The sequence below is a fragment of the Salvia miltiorrhiza genome, chromosome 5 (assembly GCF_028751815.1).
Source record: "Salvia miltiorrhiza cultivar Shanhuang (shh) chromosome 5, IMPLAD_Smil_shh, whole genome shotgun sequence".
Classification (NCBI taxonomy): Eukaryota; Viridiplantae; Streptophyta; class Magnoliopsida; order Lamiales; family Lamiaceae; genus Salvia; species Salvia miltiorrhiza.
Window position 1 is genome coordinate 24,339,670 of NC_080391.1, and position 13,778 is coordinate 24,353,447.

At 42.4% G+C, this 13,778-nt stretch overlaps 2 protein-coding genes across 2 annotated transcripts; one reads left to right on the top strand and one right to left on the bottom strand.

Annotated features, from left to right (window-relative positions):
- The first annotated feature begins 849 nt into the window (after window positions 1–849).
- Window positions 850–5,322, top strand: LOC131025694 (uncharacterized). The gene is made up of 2 exons (XM_057955484.1): window positions 850–1,290; window positions 1,369–5,322. Exons 1-2 carry the CDS (start codon window positions 850–852, stop codon window positions 5,320–5,322), a joined length of 4,395 nt encoding a protein of 1,464 aa, XP_057811467.1.
- A 436-nt stretch (window positions 5,323–5,758) lies between these two features.
- On the bottom strand, window positions 5,759–10,270 carry LOC131024169 (uncharacterized). The gene is made up of 3 exons (XM_057953672.1): window positions 10,162–10,270; window positions 6,702–8,619; window positions 5,759–6,619 (listed from the first exon to the last, which is right to left on the bottom strand). The coding sequence occupies exons 2-3, from the start codon at window positions 8,610–8,612 to the stop codon at window positions 5,897–5,899; spliced, it is 2,634 nt and encodes an 877-aa protein (XP_057809655.1). The 5' UTR covers window positions 8,613–8,619; window positions 10,162–10,270; the 3' UTR covers window positions 5,759–5,896.
- Between the last annotated feature and the right edge of the window lie 3,508 nt (window positions 10,271–13,778).

Below are 13,778 nucleotides of genomic sequence, written 5' to 3' on the forward strand. Positions count from 1 at the left end.
AGAACATTCGAGGAACTAGCCACTAGAGCTCATGATATGGAGTTGAGCATGATGGCAAGAGGGATCGAAGGACCACCAATCCAGGAGTCTAGCAAATTCAAGCCAGAATTCAAGAAAGGAGGAAAACCATATGACAAAGCACCAAAGAAGGAATCTATGGCAGTAAAAGCAACTTCTGTGAAATTTCTAAAGAAAGAAGTTAATCAGGAAGACAACCAGAATGCTCTACGAGACAATCAGAACTCTTCCCGAGACATGGGGCAAAGAAGACTTACCTTGAAAGAAATGCAACAAAAGCAATACCCTTTCTTAGACTCTGATGTTTCAGGAATTTTTGATGACCTGCTCAAAGAAAAGCTTATCGAGTTGCCAGAAATGAAGCGACCAAATGAAGCAGGGAGGACAGACGATCCAAATTATTGCAAATACCATCGTCTGGTTGGGCACCCCATACATGATTGCTTCATCTTCAAAGACAGGGTCATGCGGTTAGCTCGAGAAGGGAAAATATCTCTTGAAGAAGACGCTACTACTGTAAATATGGTCTCCACCGACTTGAATGACATAATAGAAGGTATTGGAACCCTGTATGATACATCCAATCAAGTAGATGAAGAACTTGAGATAAACATGGATGAAGACAATGAGGCATTGGCAATCACATTCTCCAATGAAGACTTGCAACTTGGATCTGAACCTCATAACAGGCCATTGTTCGTAAGTTGTTATACACAGGAGCAGAAGGTCAATCGAATTCTCATCGATGGAGGCTCGGCAGTCAATATCTTGCCACTAAGGACTTTGAAGCAATTGGGAATCCAAGCAGAAGAGCTGTCAAACAGTCGATTGATGATTCAAGGTTTCAACCATGAAGGGCAAAGAGCTCTTGGTACTATAAAGCTACGATTGCAAATGCAGGACATGGACTCCACGGCGTTGCTTCATGTGATTGATGCAAGGACATCCTACAATATGCTTCTAGGGCGACCGTGGCTTCACGAAAATGGTGTCATTCCTTCTACATTGCATCAATGCTTCAAATACTATCAAAATGGCACCGTAAGAAAAGTGGTTGGTGATCACAAACCTTTCACAGAAGCAGAGTCACATTTCGCCGATGCTCAATTCTATTTGGGAAGAACTAAAGCAACAATGGTGGAAAGGGATGTACCACAGGAGGAGTCAGGATCCCGCCAAGAGAAAGAATCTCGCCCAAAGATGGAAGGTTTCACCATCCCTTTGACTAAGATTGATGCCAAAAAGCCCATTCCTCAGCCACTCAAAGATTTTGTCCAACCAAAGCAAAGTGGCGCAACAGAACATGGAGATCTCTCAGACAAAGAACTCTCAAAACACTTTGGTCCGAAGGCATACAAACTCCTTGTGAATGCTGGATACAATCCCCAAGAAAGCTCCACGTCAAAGTCTCATGTAAGAAAAACTGCTAATACAAGCCAAAATCCCAAGGCAGGCTTGGGATACATGGTGCAAAGCCCCATTCGTATTGCCATCAAGAGAGCCACTGCTAACTATGCTAGCACCAAGCAAATCCCGAAATCTTCAAGCAATCGGAGAACCCAAAGGGTTTCTGTTTTCAAAAGATTGGATGAAAGAAAAGCTCAACGAATATCTGTCTTTAAAAGGCTTGGCAAAGGCAAGTCATGGAAAAAGGACGTGACAAAAAGGGCCAATGAATTGGACATAACAGAAAAGCTAAGGAGCTCGATTCCTTCTCGTATGAAGAGGTGTACCACTTTGCTCATATCATGTGGAAAAGAATTGAAGGCCAAAATGAAGACAATCATCTTTACACGGGATGCCGAAGACGATGAAGATAGAGAGAGTGTGGCTTCATCTTACTACATTACTAATGGTGCTAACAATCCAATTTCTCATACTACTCAAGGTCAAGTGCGTTGCAAAGATATTGTTACATCAAACCATATCACCTCATGTGAAGAAGTGGTTGTTGAAGAAGAAGACGCCGAAATAGCTCCTCAACAGTTTGAAGAAGGAGTTAAGACTACTGTTGATGAATTGAGAGAAATTAATTTGGGCACTATTGAAGATCCACGACCCACTTACATCAGCGCGTTGCTGACCGTTGATGAGGAATACTCATATATCGAATTGCTCAAAGAATTCAAAGACATCTTTGCATGGTCTTATAAGGAAATGCCGGGGTTGAGCTCCAAGATAGCTGTTCATCATTTAGCCGTTAGAAAGGATGCACGACCAGTCAAGCAGGCCCAGCGCCGATTCCGACCAGAATTAGTTCCTCTAATTGAAGCTGAAGTGAACAAACTCATCAATGTGGGTTTTATTAGAGAAGTCAAATACCCAACATGGATTTCAAGCATTGTTCCAGTGAGAAAGAAAAATGGGCAAATTCGTGTATGTGTTGACTTCAGAGACTTGAATGAACCATGTCCCAAGGATGACTTTCCATTGCCAATTGCCGAATTGATGATCGATGCCACAACTGGGCATGAAGCATTAACCTTCATGGATGGATCTTCCGGTTACAATCAAATTCGCATGTCACCAAATGATGAAGAGTTAACAGCATTTCGAACCCCGAAAGGAATCTATTGCTACAAAGTGATGCCATTTGGGTTGAAGAACGCCGGTGCCACTTACCAAAGAGCCATGCAGAAGATATTTGATGATATACTTCACAAAAATATTGAGTGCTATGTAGATGATTTGGTGGTTAAGTCTAAGAAACAAAGTAATCACCTACAAGATCTACGAATGGTTTTTGAGCGATTGAGAAAACATCAGTTGAAGATGAATCCACTAAAATGCGCATTTGGTGTCAAGTCTGGAAAATTTCTTGGGTTCATCGTTCGCCATCAAGGGATAGAAATTGAACAAGCAAAGATTGATGCCATACTAAAAATGCCCGAACCTCGAAATATCCATGACCTGAAAAGTTTGCAAGGGAAGTTAGCATACTTACGAAGGTTTATTTCAAATTTAGCTGGAAGGTGTCAACCATTTAGCCGAATTATGAAGAAGGGTATACCATTCGAGTGGGATGAGTCATGTAGAAATGCTTTCAAGAATATCAAATCTTACTTGATGCAGCCTCCTGTATTAGCAGCACCTGTGCCAGGACGCCCCTTGATTTTGTATATTGCTGCTCAAGAACGATCCATGGGAGCTCTGCTTGCGCAAGAAAATGAAGGTGGAAAAGAGAATGCATTATACTACCTGAGCAGAACAATGACACCAAATGAGTTGAAATATGCTCCAATTGAGAAGCTGTGTTTGGCATTGATTTTCTCCATCCAAAAGCTTAAGCATTATTTCCAAGCTCACACTGTCCGCCTTATATCCAAGGCAAACCCTTTAAAGTTTGTGATGTCAAGACCTGTTTTATCTGACAGGCTTGCACGTTGGTACCTCCAACTGCAACAATTTGAGATTGTGTATGTTCCTCAAAAGGCTGTGAAGGGACAAGTGTTGGCAAACTTCTTAGCAGACCACCCAATTCCGGCTGAATGGGAGCTAAGTGATGACCTCCCGGATGAAGATGCACTTGTAATCGATGTCGCCCTACCATGGTGGATGTTTTTCGATGGAGCATCTCATAAAGAAGGTGCTGGTGCCGGGATCGTGTTCGTGACACCAGAACGTCAAGTGCTGCCATTTTCATTCACTCTAATTGAGAATTGCTCTAACAATGTAGCAGAATATCAAGCCCTGATCCTCGGTTTGGAAATGGCGTTGAATATGCAGCAATCTCACCTCAAAGTATATGGTGATTCTAAATTGGTGGTTAATCAAATACTTGGACTGTATGAAGTGAAGAAACCTGAATTATTGCCATACGTCAAGTATGCTCGCAAGATCATTGAGTGGCTTGGAGATGTGGAAATCGAACATGTTCCAAGAAGTGAAAATAAGCAAGCAGATGCCTTGGCTAAACTCGCGTCTACCATAGCTATGATCAGTGGCGAAATTCAAATTCCAGTGTGTGAAAGATGGGTTATACCACCTATTTTTGAAGAAGAGAAATGCGAAGAAATTGAAAGTCATCTTGTTGAGGTCTTCGAAATTGAGGAGGAAGATTGGCGCCAGCTGTTGGTCGATTACTTGAAGTATGATAAATTACCAAATGATCCACGTCGAAGGGTTGACATTCGACGGCGCGCCACTCGTTTCATTTTCTTCAAAGGGACGCTTTATAGGAGGTCTTTTGATGGAGTATTTCTCAGGTGCCTAAGTAGTGAGGAAGCTGCTAAAGCCATGGAAGAGGCGCATTCTGGCATTTGCGGTGCTCACCAGTCAGGTCCAAAGCCGCACTTCCGAATCAAGAGGATGGGCTACTACTGGCCAACCATGGTGAAAGATTGTCAAGATTATGCACAAAGATGTCAAGCTTGCCAATTTCATGCAAACCTCATCCATCAGCCGCCCGAACCACTACACCCCACGGTTGCGTCCTGGCCTTTTGATGCCTGGGGCATGGATGTTGTTGGTCCATTGACAAAATCATCAGGGGGGCATTTATACATTTTGGCAGCGACCGATTACTTCTCCAAGTGGGCTGAGGCGATACCATTAAGAGAAGTGAAGAAAGAGACCGTTGCTGAGTTTATCAAGACCAACATCATCTATCGCTATGGAGTTCCTCGCTACATCATAACTGATAATGGAACACCTTTCAGCAACACGGTGATAAACAAGCTTTGTGAAAAATTCGGCTTCAAGCAACGGAAGTCATCGATGTATAATGCACCGGCAAATGGGTTGGCTGAGGCATTCAACAAGACTTTGTGCAATCTGTTGAAGAAAATTGTTTCAAAATCAAAGCGTGACTGGCATGAACGCATTGGGGAAGCATTGTGGGCGTATCGAACCACCTATAGAACTCCCACGCAGGCAACGCCTTACTCTTTGGTATATGGGGTTGAAGCCGTCATCCCTCTCGAGCAACAAATTCCCTCTTTGAGAATGGCCATCCAGGAAGGGCTAACTGAAGAAGAAAATGCACGTTTGCGTCTGGAGGAACTCGAAGCTCTAGATGAGAAAAGGCTGGAAGCTCAGCAAAAGTTGGAATGCTACCAAGCTCGCCTCTCAAAGTCCTTCAACAAGACGGTGCGAGTGCGTTCCTTTCAAGTTGGAGATCTGGTCCTCGCTGTAAGGAGGCCAATCGTTGTCACTCATCGTGTTGGAAACAAATTCGTATCAAGGTGGGATGGCCCATATGTTGTCAAGGAAGTCTACACAAACGGAGCATACAGGCTTCTTTCTGATGACAACGTCAGAGTTGGGCCTATCAACGGCAAGTTCCTGAAACGTTACTATCCTTGAAAGGTGGTAGAAGTTTAAGCATGTACATATGTATATAGTTTAATTAAAAAAAAATAGAAAAGCAAAAAAAAAAAAAATAGAAAAGCCAAAAAAAAATGGAAAGCACAAAAAGCCAAAAAAAAAAAAAAAATTGAAAAGCAGAAAAGCCAAAAAAAAAAAAAAGGTGAGTCAGATGAAGAAAAGCAACAAAATGGAGTGTATGAAGACAGCTCCTTGACGCACGAGCCTAAACTGCATGTTACTCCTGGCCCGCATGAGTATAAACTGTGCACGGCACCCAATCTCAAACACATGTTGATCCTATGAACTACGTTTTGACTTGATCCCTTTCAAAAGGGTACGTAGGCAGCTTAGATAATTTCTAAGTTCAGTCATAAGTTATGTTTGACTCTTTTCGATTTATATCATCAAGTTATGATTTAAGTTGATTATGAGAAGCCAAAGACGTTTCATTCCAAGAATAGCAAAGAAATCAAGTCATCAAAAGAAGCACAAGCATTGGGAGAAGATGTCAAAATATCCATGACAAACCAAATGAGAATCATCAAAAGAAGAATGATAAAAATGCAATATACTAAGCAAAAGGGTCTTGATCTCTCAAAATCTGCTGCATAGACTCTAGTGAAAGCTTCAAGGCTTCCAAATTCTTCAAGACCTCATCATTTCTCGAAGCCTCTTCAAGCTTGGCCAGGTCTTCCTTGAGTACCTTGATCTCACCACGAGTAGTCTTGAGTATCAGGCTTCGCTGCTCCAAAGACACCAACAATTCTTTCTTGCGTTTCTCCAACTCATCAAGATCCGCTTTTAAAGCATCACAATTCGCAGCATCCTTCTTCTCTTTGGCAAACTTCTCTTGAAGACGAACCTTGACCTCTCGAACTTTGAGTGTGTGGCCTTCATTGATCTCATGAGAAGCCGACCTTACTTTATCAAAAGCTGTGGCTTTGGAGAATAGTTCATCAATACTATCTTCAAGGTTGAAAAGGTCAAGACCACAAATAATCTTCATACGGGAAATGCCACTCCGTATCTCATCTTCAAGCGCCGATAGAAACTCGACTTTGGTTCTCTCAACCTTGTCACGAAGCTTTCCCCAGATGATCCTGCAGCACGACTTGAGTTCATCATCAATCATGCGTGTGGCATTGAACTCGGAAGGCGCCCCACATGATGGCATTGGTCGGGGGCGGGATTGTTTAGCAAGACAAGGAATCTCGTTTGACTTATTGGATTCAATGGATACACAGTCGATTGGTGAGCCCTTCTCAAGATTATTTCCAAACACTTCTTTCAAAGTCTACAAAAGGGCAAGAAGAAGATGCAATTAGAATGTGAAATTATATATCAATACGAAAAGAAGATAAGAGATGAGGAAAGACCTTGTTCACATCGGCATCCACTAGAGTTGGCTCTTCCTCAACGTGACCCTCGGCCGGTTTTGAGGACCCCGCAATTCTCTTCTTTTTCCAATTACGCTCAGAATTGCTACTGCCAGAATCAGCTATGAGGGTGGTAGAGACGACCTTCCTCTTTCCATCTTTGGAGTTGATTGCTTCTTCCTGATCTTTTCTTTTAAAAGTGATATGAGCCGGAGAAGAGATCTTGTTTTCAAAAGAAAAACCGTACGTCCTATCCCACCAAGTCTTATAGTCGACTGAACAATGTATCTTCATGTCCAAAGAAGATCGTGGAAAACATGCCCTTGATCGCGATCTGTGCAGCAAACACATGCGCCAAAGGTTGAGACCTTCTTCCAAAGATGTTCTTCGAATGTTCTGAGTAAGGCTGCTGGGTACGATTTGGTAATAACTAAATTGACGGCTGAAGCGGTGAGGACCATAAGACTCCACGATGAAGTGGTCATCCAGCCGGCGAACCAAAAAACTCGAGCGAATAGCCATGAAGAAGCATTGCTCAATCTCTCTTGTATTTTCACCATCGACATAGAAAATGTCATCTTCCTTGGTGAATGTGGTACAATTCCAACGAATCGAATTGTACGACTGAATTCGTTCGCGGCACGCAACAGGCAGATAATACTTCGCAGCTCCTTCGCCTGAGTATAGAGTCATCTTGGCGACACCAAGGCTTCTTGGAAGGGGAATGTGAGTGTTGAAATAGAGCGCTATCCAACCATATATGAAATGAAAGGGTAGCGTCACCAGGACAAGAGAAGGCTCCATAGAACTAGAGATAGTGTTCAACCCTTTGTAGATGCTGGCTAGAACTGGAGCTGTAAGGGCAACTTTCTGTTTGCACGCCATCAAACTTGCCATTTTGAAAGAGGTTGGTCTAATCGACATGGCATCACCATCTGGAAAAACAAAGATACACAACCAACAAGCTATATGAGCTGCCAAGTACATAGTGGTGTGATACTTGTCACTAGCATCAAGCTCGATGAATGGAGCCCTTTCTTCAGAAGACCATGGTTGATGCGCTTCAAATGAACCACTCGGATTATGAGTCGATTTGGGGCGTTGAGATTTCTTTGCCCTGCGAGCAGGAGGATGAGAATACTTTGAAGCTTTCTTCGACCAAAATTTGATCCATTCATCGATAGAAACTGAGCTCTCAGGATCCTTGCCATCACGATACTTAAGAGAATAGTAAGCAGAGAGTAAATATCTACAACTCAAGGGAATGAACGGGTTGCCAAACTGATCTTTGCCAAGAATCTCTTTCGCGCAGGGTACAACCTCATCATACAGTGTCCCGGTACACGGAAGCCCTGATAGATACTGTAAATCCCATAGAGAAATAGACATCTCGCCAGATGAAGTGAGAATGGTGTTCGTCGCAGGACACCAAGCTTCACAGAACGCTTTAACCATCTCGGGCTGGCAATCATAAGTGAAAAGAGAGGCATAAACTGCATCATAGATACCAACAACTCGGAGTTCATTCCCGCAGCGGCTAAGGATATCTTCAGTCCACTCCCAATAGCCTTCAAAGAAATGAAATTCCCCACGAAAGCTTGTAACCCTTCCCCATTTGGCATCTTTATCGATGATCCTTCGCCTCAAAGTCAATAGAAAATTGGATTCCTTGCTTTGCCAAGGACGGGCCGGATGCAATGTATGAGCCTTCGACGCTTTGTTCAAACTGATCTCGCTGGTCCATTCCGACTGATATAGAGAATTCAAAAGTTTGGGCCAAGGTTTCACATAGTGGCCTATCAATGCCGGAAATACTCTTAGATGCATGCCCATTTCCGTCTCTTGCTCATCATCACTCAAAATCAGCAAATAGTCTTGACCCTTGACCACAATATCTTTGAAGACCACCATCGTGACACTGCAAGGAAGCAACACATCCAGACTTAGAAATTTATTTGCATTTAAATAAAATGTGAATTAAATTCTAGTCAAGATAAAAGGAGGCAAGATTGAATTATATATATATATATAAATATATATATATATATATATAATAAAAAGGAGAAATTTAATCATTTAAAAAAAAAAAAAAAAAAAAAGGCCACCACTCCTTGAATTATATATATATATATATATATATATATATATATATATATATATAGAAATTCAATCATTAAAAAAAAAAAAAAAAAAGAAGGGGTAAAAAAAAAAAAAAATCGGCCCACTCCTAAACTTTCAAAAGGAAGGCCCAATACCCATCTATTACTCCTTGAGAAAACAAAAGAAAATAAAAGCCCATCTCTCATTAAAAATGAAAGCCCATTTTTTTCCTTTCACAAAAAAAAAAAAACCCACTATCCTTCACAAAAAGGCCCAAACTTTTTATTTTTATTTTTTCACCAAAAAGGAGGCCCATCTCTTTTTCCACTAAAAGAAGCTCATCTCCCCCTCTTCTTCCTCACACCGCGCCTCCTCACAGCCCCATCTCTTTCGCCCCCAAAAAAATCAAGATCCAGCTGCTGCGCTCGATTCTCCATCACCACCATGACTGGAGAAAGCTAAGCCGAAGAAGCACACCGCCAAGGAACTCGCTGCGAAACTCGACGCCGCCACCACCAATCGCGGCGGCGCTAAGGCCGGCCTCGCCAATCGCACGGGCAAGAGAGAAAGGCGGCCACGCCAAGCTGGAGTGCCCCCTCTGCAAGGTCACCGCCCCTAACATCAAGTCTATGCAGATCCACCACGATGCTCGCCATCCCAAGATCCCCTTCGACAACACCGCCTCCGCGCTCTACGACCAGAACCGCAACCAACTGCACCGCCGCCCCGCCGTGGTGGATCTGGCCCTGAACAGCGGCATCACCGACCCAAACCTGGCTCAGCCCCGACGCCACCTTGCGCGCCGTCATCTCCACCTCCTCGTACGTGTACACGTCGCCCGTCGCGCTGTTGATAATGCACGGCCGCGAGCTGAACTTGGAGATGTTCTCGAAGCAGTATGAGTGTAACGGGAGATGCTTCGGAATGTATTTGTCGGGTAGCTTGGATCGGAATACGATCTCTTCCGGCATCGTGGGAACCTCCATTGCTGGAAATGAAGTGGATCGGAATACAGGGCTGGAGACGCGCCGCACGCCTTCCCCCTGGGAGGCACTTCCGAGAGAGGGTCCCACACCGGCATCCACGTGTGGGTCGGAGACCCGACAACGAGTTCAACGAAGACATGGGCAACTTCTACTCCGCCGGCAGGGACCCTATGTTCTACTGCCATCACGCTAACGTCGACAGAATGTGGACCATCTGGGATGGCATCCCCGCCGACTACTCCAAGAAGATCGACGCCGCCGCCTCCTACATGCGCAACCCCATGGTCTCCACTCTCACTGCCGCTTCTCTCCACGCTATGCACAATTTAAAAGCTCGACAACAATATAAGAGAAACTATATAAAGGAGTTTTACCTTGATGAAGCACGGTCGTGTGTTGCCAACGACTTCTCTACTACTGTTGTTTCCAACAAACCACCGGCGACAGAAGAGAAAAAAAGGAAGAAATGGAACACGAAATAAAGAAAAGAAAGAAGAAGGAGAGCAGTTGTTGCTATTCACAAGAGACTATAGGCTTTATTTATAGGTAGAGATAGCTACCAAATCCCTGAACTTAGCCGCCGAAGAGTGGAGTTCCAGCTATTCTTCCAACTATGAACTTCACTCCATTTTGATTAGTGGAGCATGGGTTAATGATAAAAGCTGTTTAGTGGTGGGGATATGCTGATTTTGGTAGTGGATTTGGGGACCTTCTTTTTTTCATGGGGGCTAGTATGTATATATAATGTAATCTATTTTTGTGCAAGTGGAAGTGAATGGTTAGAAAACTGGATAATGATTATTATGTGTTCAAAAAAAAAAAAAAATCAAAGAAATTCAAGAACTCCTAAATACGAGTATAAACTATTTATAAATCCAAAGAAATTCAAGAACTCCTAAATACGAGTATAAACTATTTACAAAATTCAAATTCAAGAACTCCTAAATACGAGTATAAACTATTTAAAATTTCAAAATCAAATGAAGAACTCCTAAATACGAGTATAAACTATTTATAAATTCAAAGAAAATGAAGAACTCCTAAATACGAGTATAAACTATTTATAAATTCAAAGAAAATGAAGAACTCCTAAATACGAGTATAAACTATTTATAAATCCAAAGAAATTCAAGAACTCCTAAATACGAGTATAAACTATTTACAAAATTCAAATTCAAGAACTCCTAAATACGAGTATAAACTATTTAAAATTTCAAAATCAAATGAAGAACTCCTAAATACGAGTATAAACTATTTATAAATTCAAAGAAAATGAAGAACTCCTAAATACGAGTATAAACTATTTACAAAATTCAAAATCAAGAACTCCGCGATAAGAGTTTAAACTATCAAGATATATTTCGAGACTCGTCTATTACCAAAGACGTTTCGTCCATAAACAAGTCTCGATGGGGCAATTTGTAGACAATTAAATTGTCGTCGAATTAAATCGTGCCACGTGTAAATTCATGAATTAAATATTCAATTATATTTTCTATTTTATTAAATAGGATTTTATTCCTAATTAAATAGATATATATGATTAATATTTAATAAAATGAATTAATGGGCTTATTGGCCACTTAAGGCCCTAAGGCCCATGCATGAAGGCCCAAAGCCCATAAAGCCCATGAAGCCCATCTCTAAAATCTATAAATAGAGGTGTTGGGGTGCTCATTATCACAACTCGAAGGAGCGGAAGATCGAAGAGCATAAGGAATTCTCTCTAGTATCACAAGTTGAAGTGGAAGATTGAGAAGTTCAAGAATTCTATCAAGTCTTCAAGTATTCATCAAGTATCCTTCAAATCTTCAAGATCTTCAAGGCAACATTCAAGTATCCTTCGAATCTTCAAGTATTTGAGCGTTCAAATCTTCAAGTATCCTTCAAAATCTTCAAGTATTCAAGGATCTTCAAATCTTCGAGTATTTCTTCAAATGTTCAAGTATTCCTGCAAATCTTTGAAGTGACCTTCAAGTATCCAAAGAAATCAAGTTCAAAAGCTTCAAGGCATTCTTACAAATTCTAAGAATGTTCTCAAATCAAATCAAGTTCAATGTTCAATCCAAAATCATGACTTAAGTCCTTTGGATTGGCGTCATCAAAACAAGTATTTCAAGAACCTTCGAGCTTGTTCAAGAATCAAATAGAAGAGAAGAATCAGAGGATTAACTAGAGATTGCAATCCGCATAAATCTTTCTTCAAATCTATCAAATTATCTTTGTAACGCATTTTGTATTTTATCAAATTGAAATACAAAAATTTGTGTTTACACCATGTTTGACTGAATCCTCACAATCTGATGCTCCAAGTGAGGTGGAGAATCTGAACCTTTCCATGTTTTTTATCAAAACAAGTACGAGTTTATGTTTCCTCCCCCCACTGTTCCTTTTGAGGTGGATAATCAATCCAATATGCATGCTGAACCTAATAAGTTGCTTGTTGCTATAAACTCTTAAATAAACTCTCTGCATAATAACAAAACTTGGGTTCTTGTTGAAAGACCGGATAACTGCCCTATTGTTGAATGCAAATGGTTGTTTAAGGCTAAGAAAGAGTTTGGATGACCTTTTGTGTCTCTGTTGTGACAGAGCTCTGTCTGTTGAAGCTCTGCTCTGAGTTTGTTTTACGTCTTTGTGTATTCTGTGTGTCGAGCTCTGCTCTGTGATTGAGCTTTGCTCTGTTTATGTGTGCCATGTTTTGTGTTGAGTCTGTTGCTCTGTTCTGTCTCTGTGCTTGTGTGTGTGGCAAGTTCAGCCTCTGTGGCTGCTTGTCCCTTGTCTTTTCTTTTCTTGTGTTGTCTTTGTTTATGTTGTTGAGCTTTGTTTTGATCTGTGTGCTCTGCATGTTTTTTCTGTTGTCTTGTGTCTTGTCCTGTGTCCTTGTGTGCTGAGTGTGTGTGTGGTCTGTTGTGTCTTCAATGATAACCTTTTGGTTTGAGAAATGGTGATTTCCCTTGGGTTGGTCTCTGGTGTTGAGACTGAGATTAATATGTTAATATTTCTCTCACCCTCTATTGTCTTGTCTTTGTGATAGGATGATAGTAAAAATGGCTGTGATGATAAGCTCGAATCAAAGGCAGGCTCTTCCCTGGTGACTTAATGATCATTGTGCCAAAGGTGGAATGTGGAGAGTTGGCCCAATGATCTTTAACCCCTCTAGCCCAAATCTGCTACCCGACCCATTTCCAAAAACCTAGCCCACTATCCCATCTGCGCCGCTCCATCTTTTCCGCCGCCCGTCTCCTCGATTCCCACCTCCTAATTCAATGCTCCTCCCTCCTTCCCAATGACCTCCACACCTTTTTAGCCCTGCTACAAGTCTTTCAATGGCAAGGAAGTTTTCACACCGTCTGAAATAGAAGGCTCTGCTATTCCTTCTTGAAGTGTCGCCGGATTCCTGTTCATGGTTTCCTGAGTGGTGACTGTGGGTGTGAACTTCGCTTCGATTGAGTGCTTGTATCACCGGATTCCTGTCCATCGGTTTCCTGGTTTGGTGATACTTTGTGAGTGTGCAAGCCATCGGAATCCTGTCCATCGGATTCCTGTTGCTGGTGGCTGTGCAATCGAGATTGGGGTGCTGATCTGTTTCTCCTGTTCCCTTTGAGCCGTGATCATTGAGCTGTTGGAAGAGCCATTGCCTACTGTGGGAAAATCTGAGCCAAAGTGTCCCGAGGACACCTTTTCCCTTTCTCTAACTCTCCTTGTTTCTCTTTCCTCTGACTTTCCCTTGTTTCTCTTTTACTTGCTGCCTTTCTTTGTGTGTTGCAGAGAGGAGGCGCCAGAGGAATCAGAGAAGAGGCGCCAGAGGAATCGACTCCAGCGGGACCGAGGCGCCAGAGGAATCGACTCCAGCGGGGAGGAGTCCAACGGGGCGGTGTCCAGTCCAGCGCAGCGGAGTTCTCCAGTGCAGCGGGGTCGAGGCTGCTAGGCCAGCGGAGTCGTGAATCCCCTGCCGATCAAAGAATTCGCTCCGAGCAGGGAAGTCGCC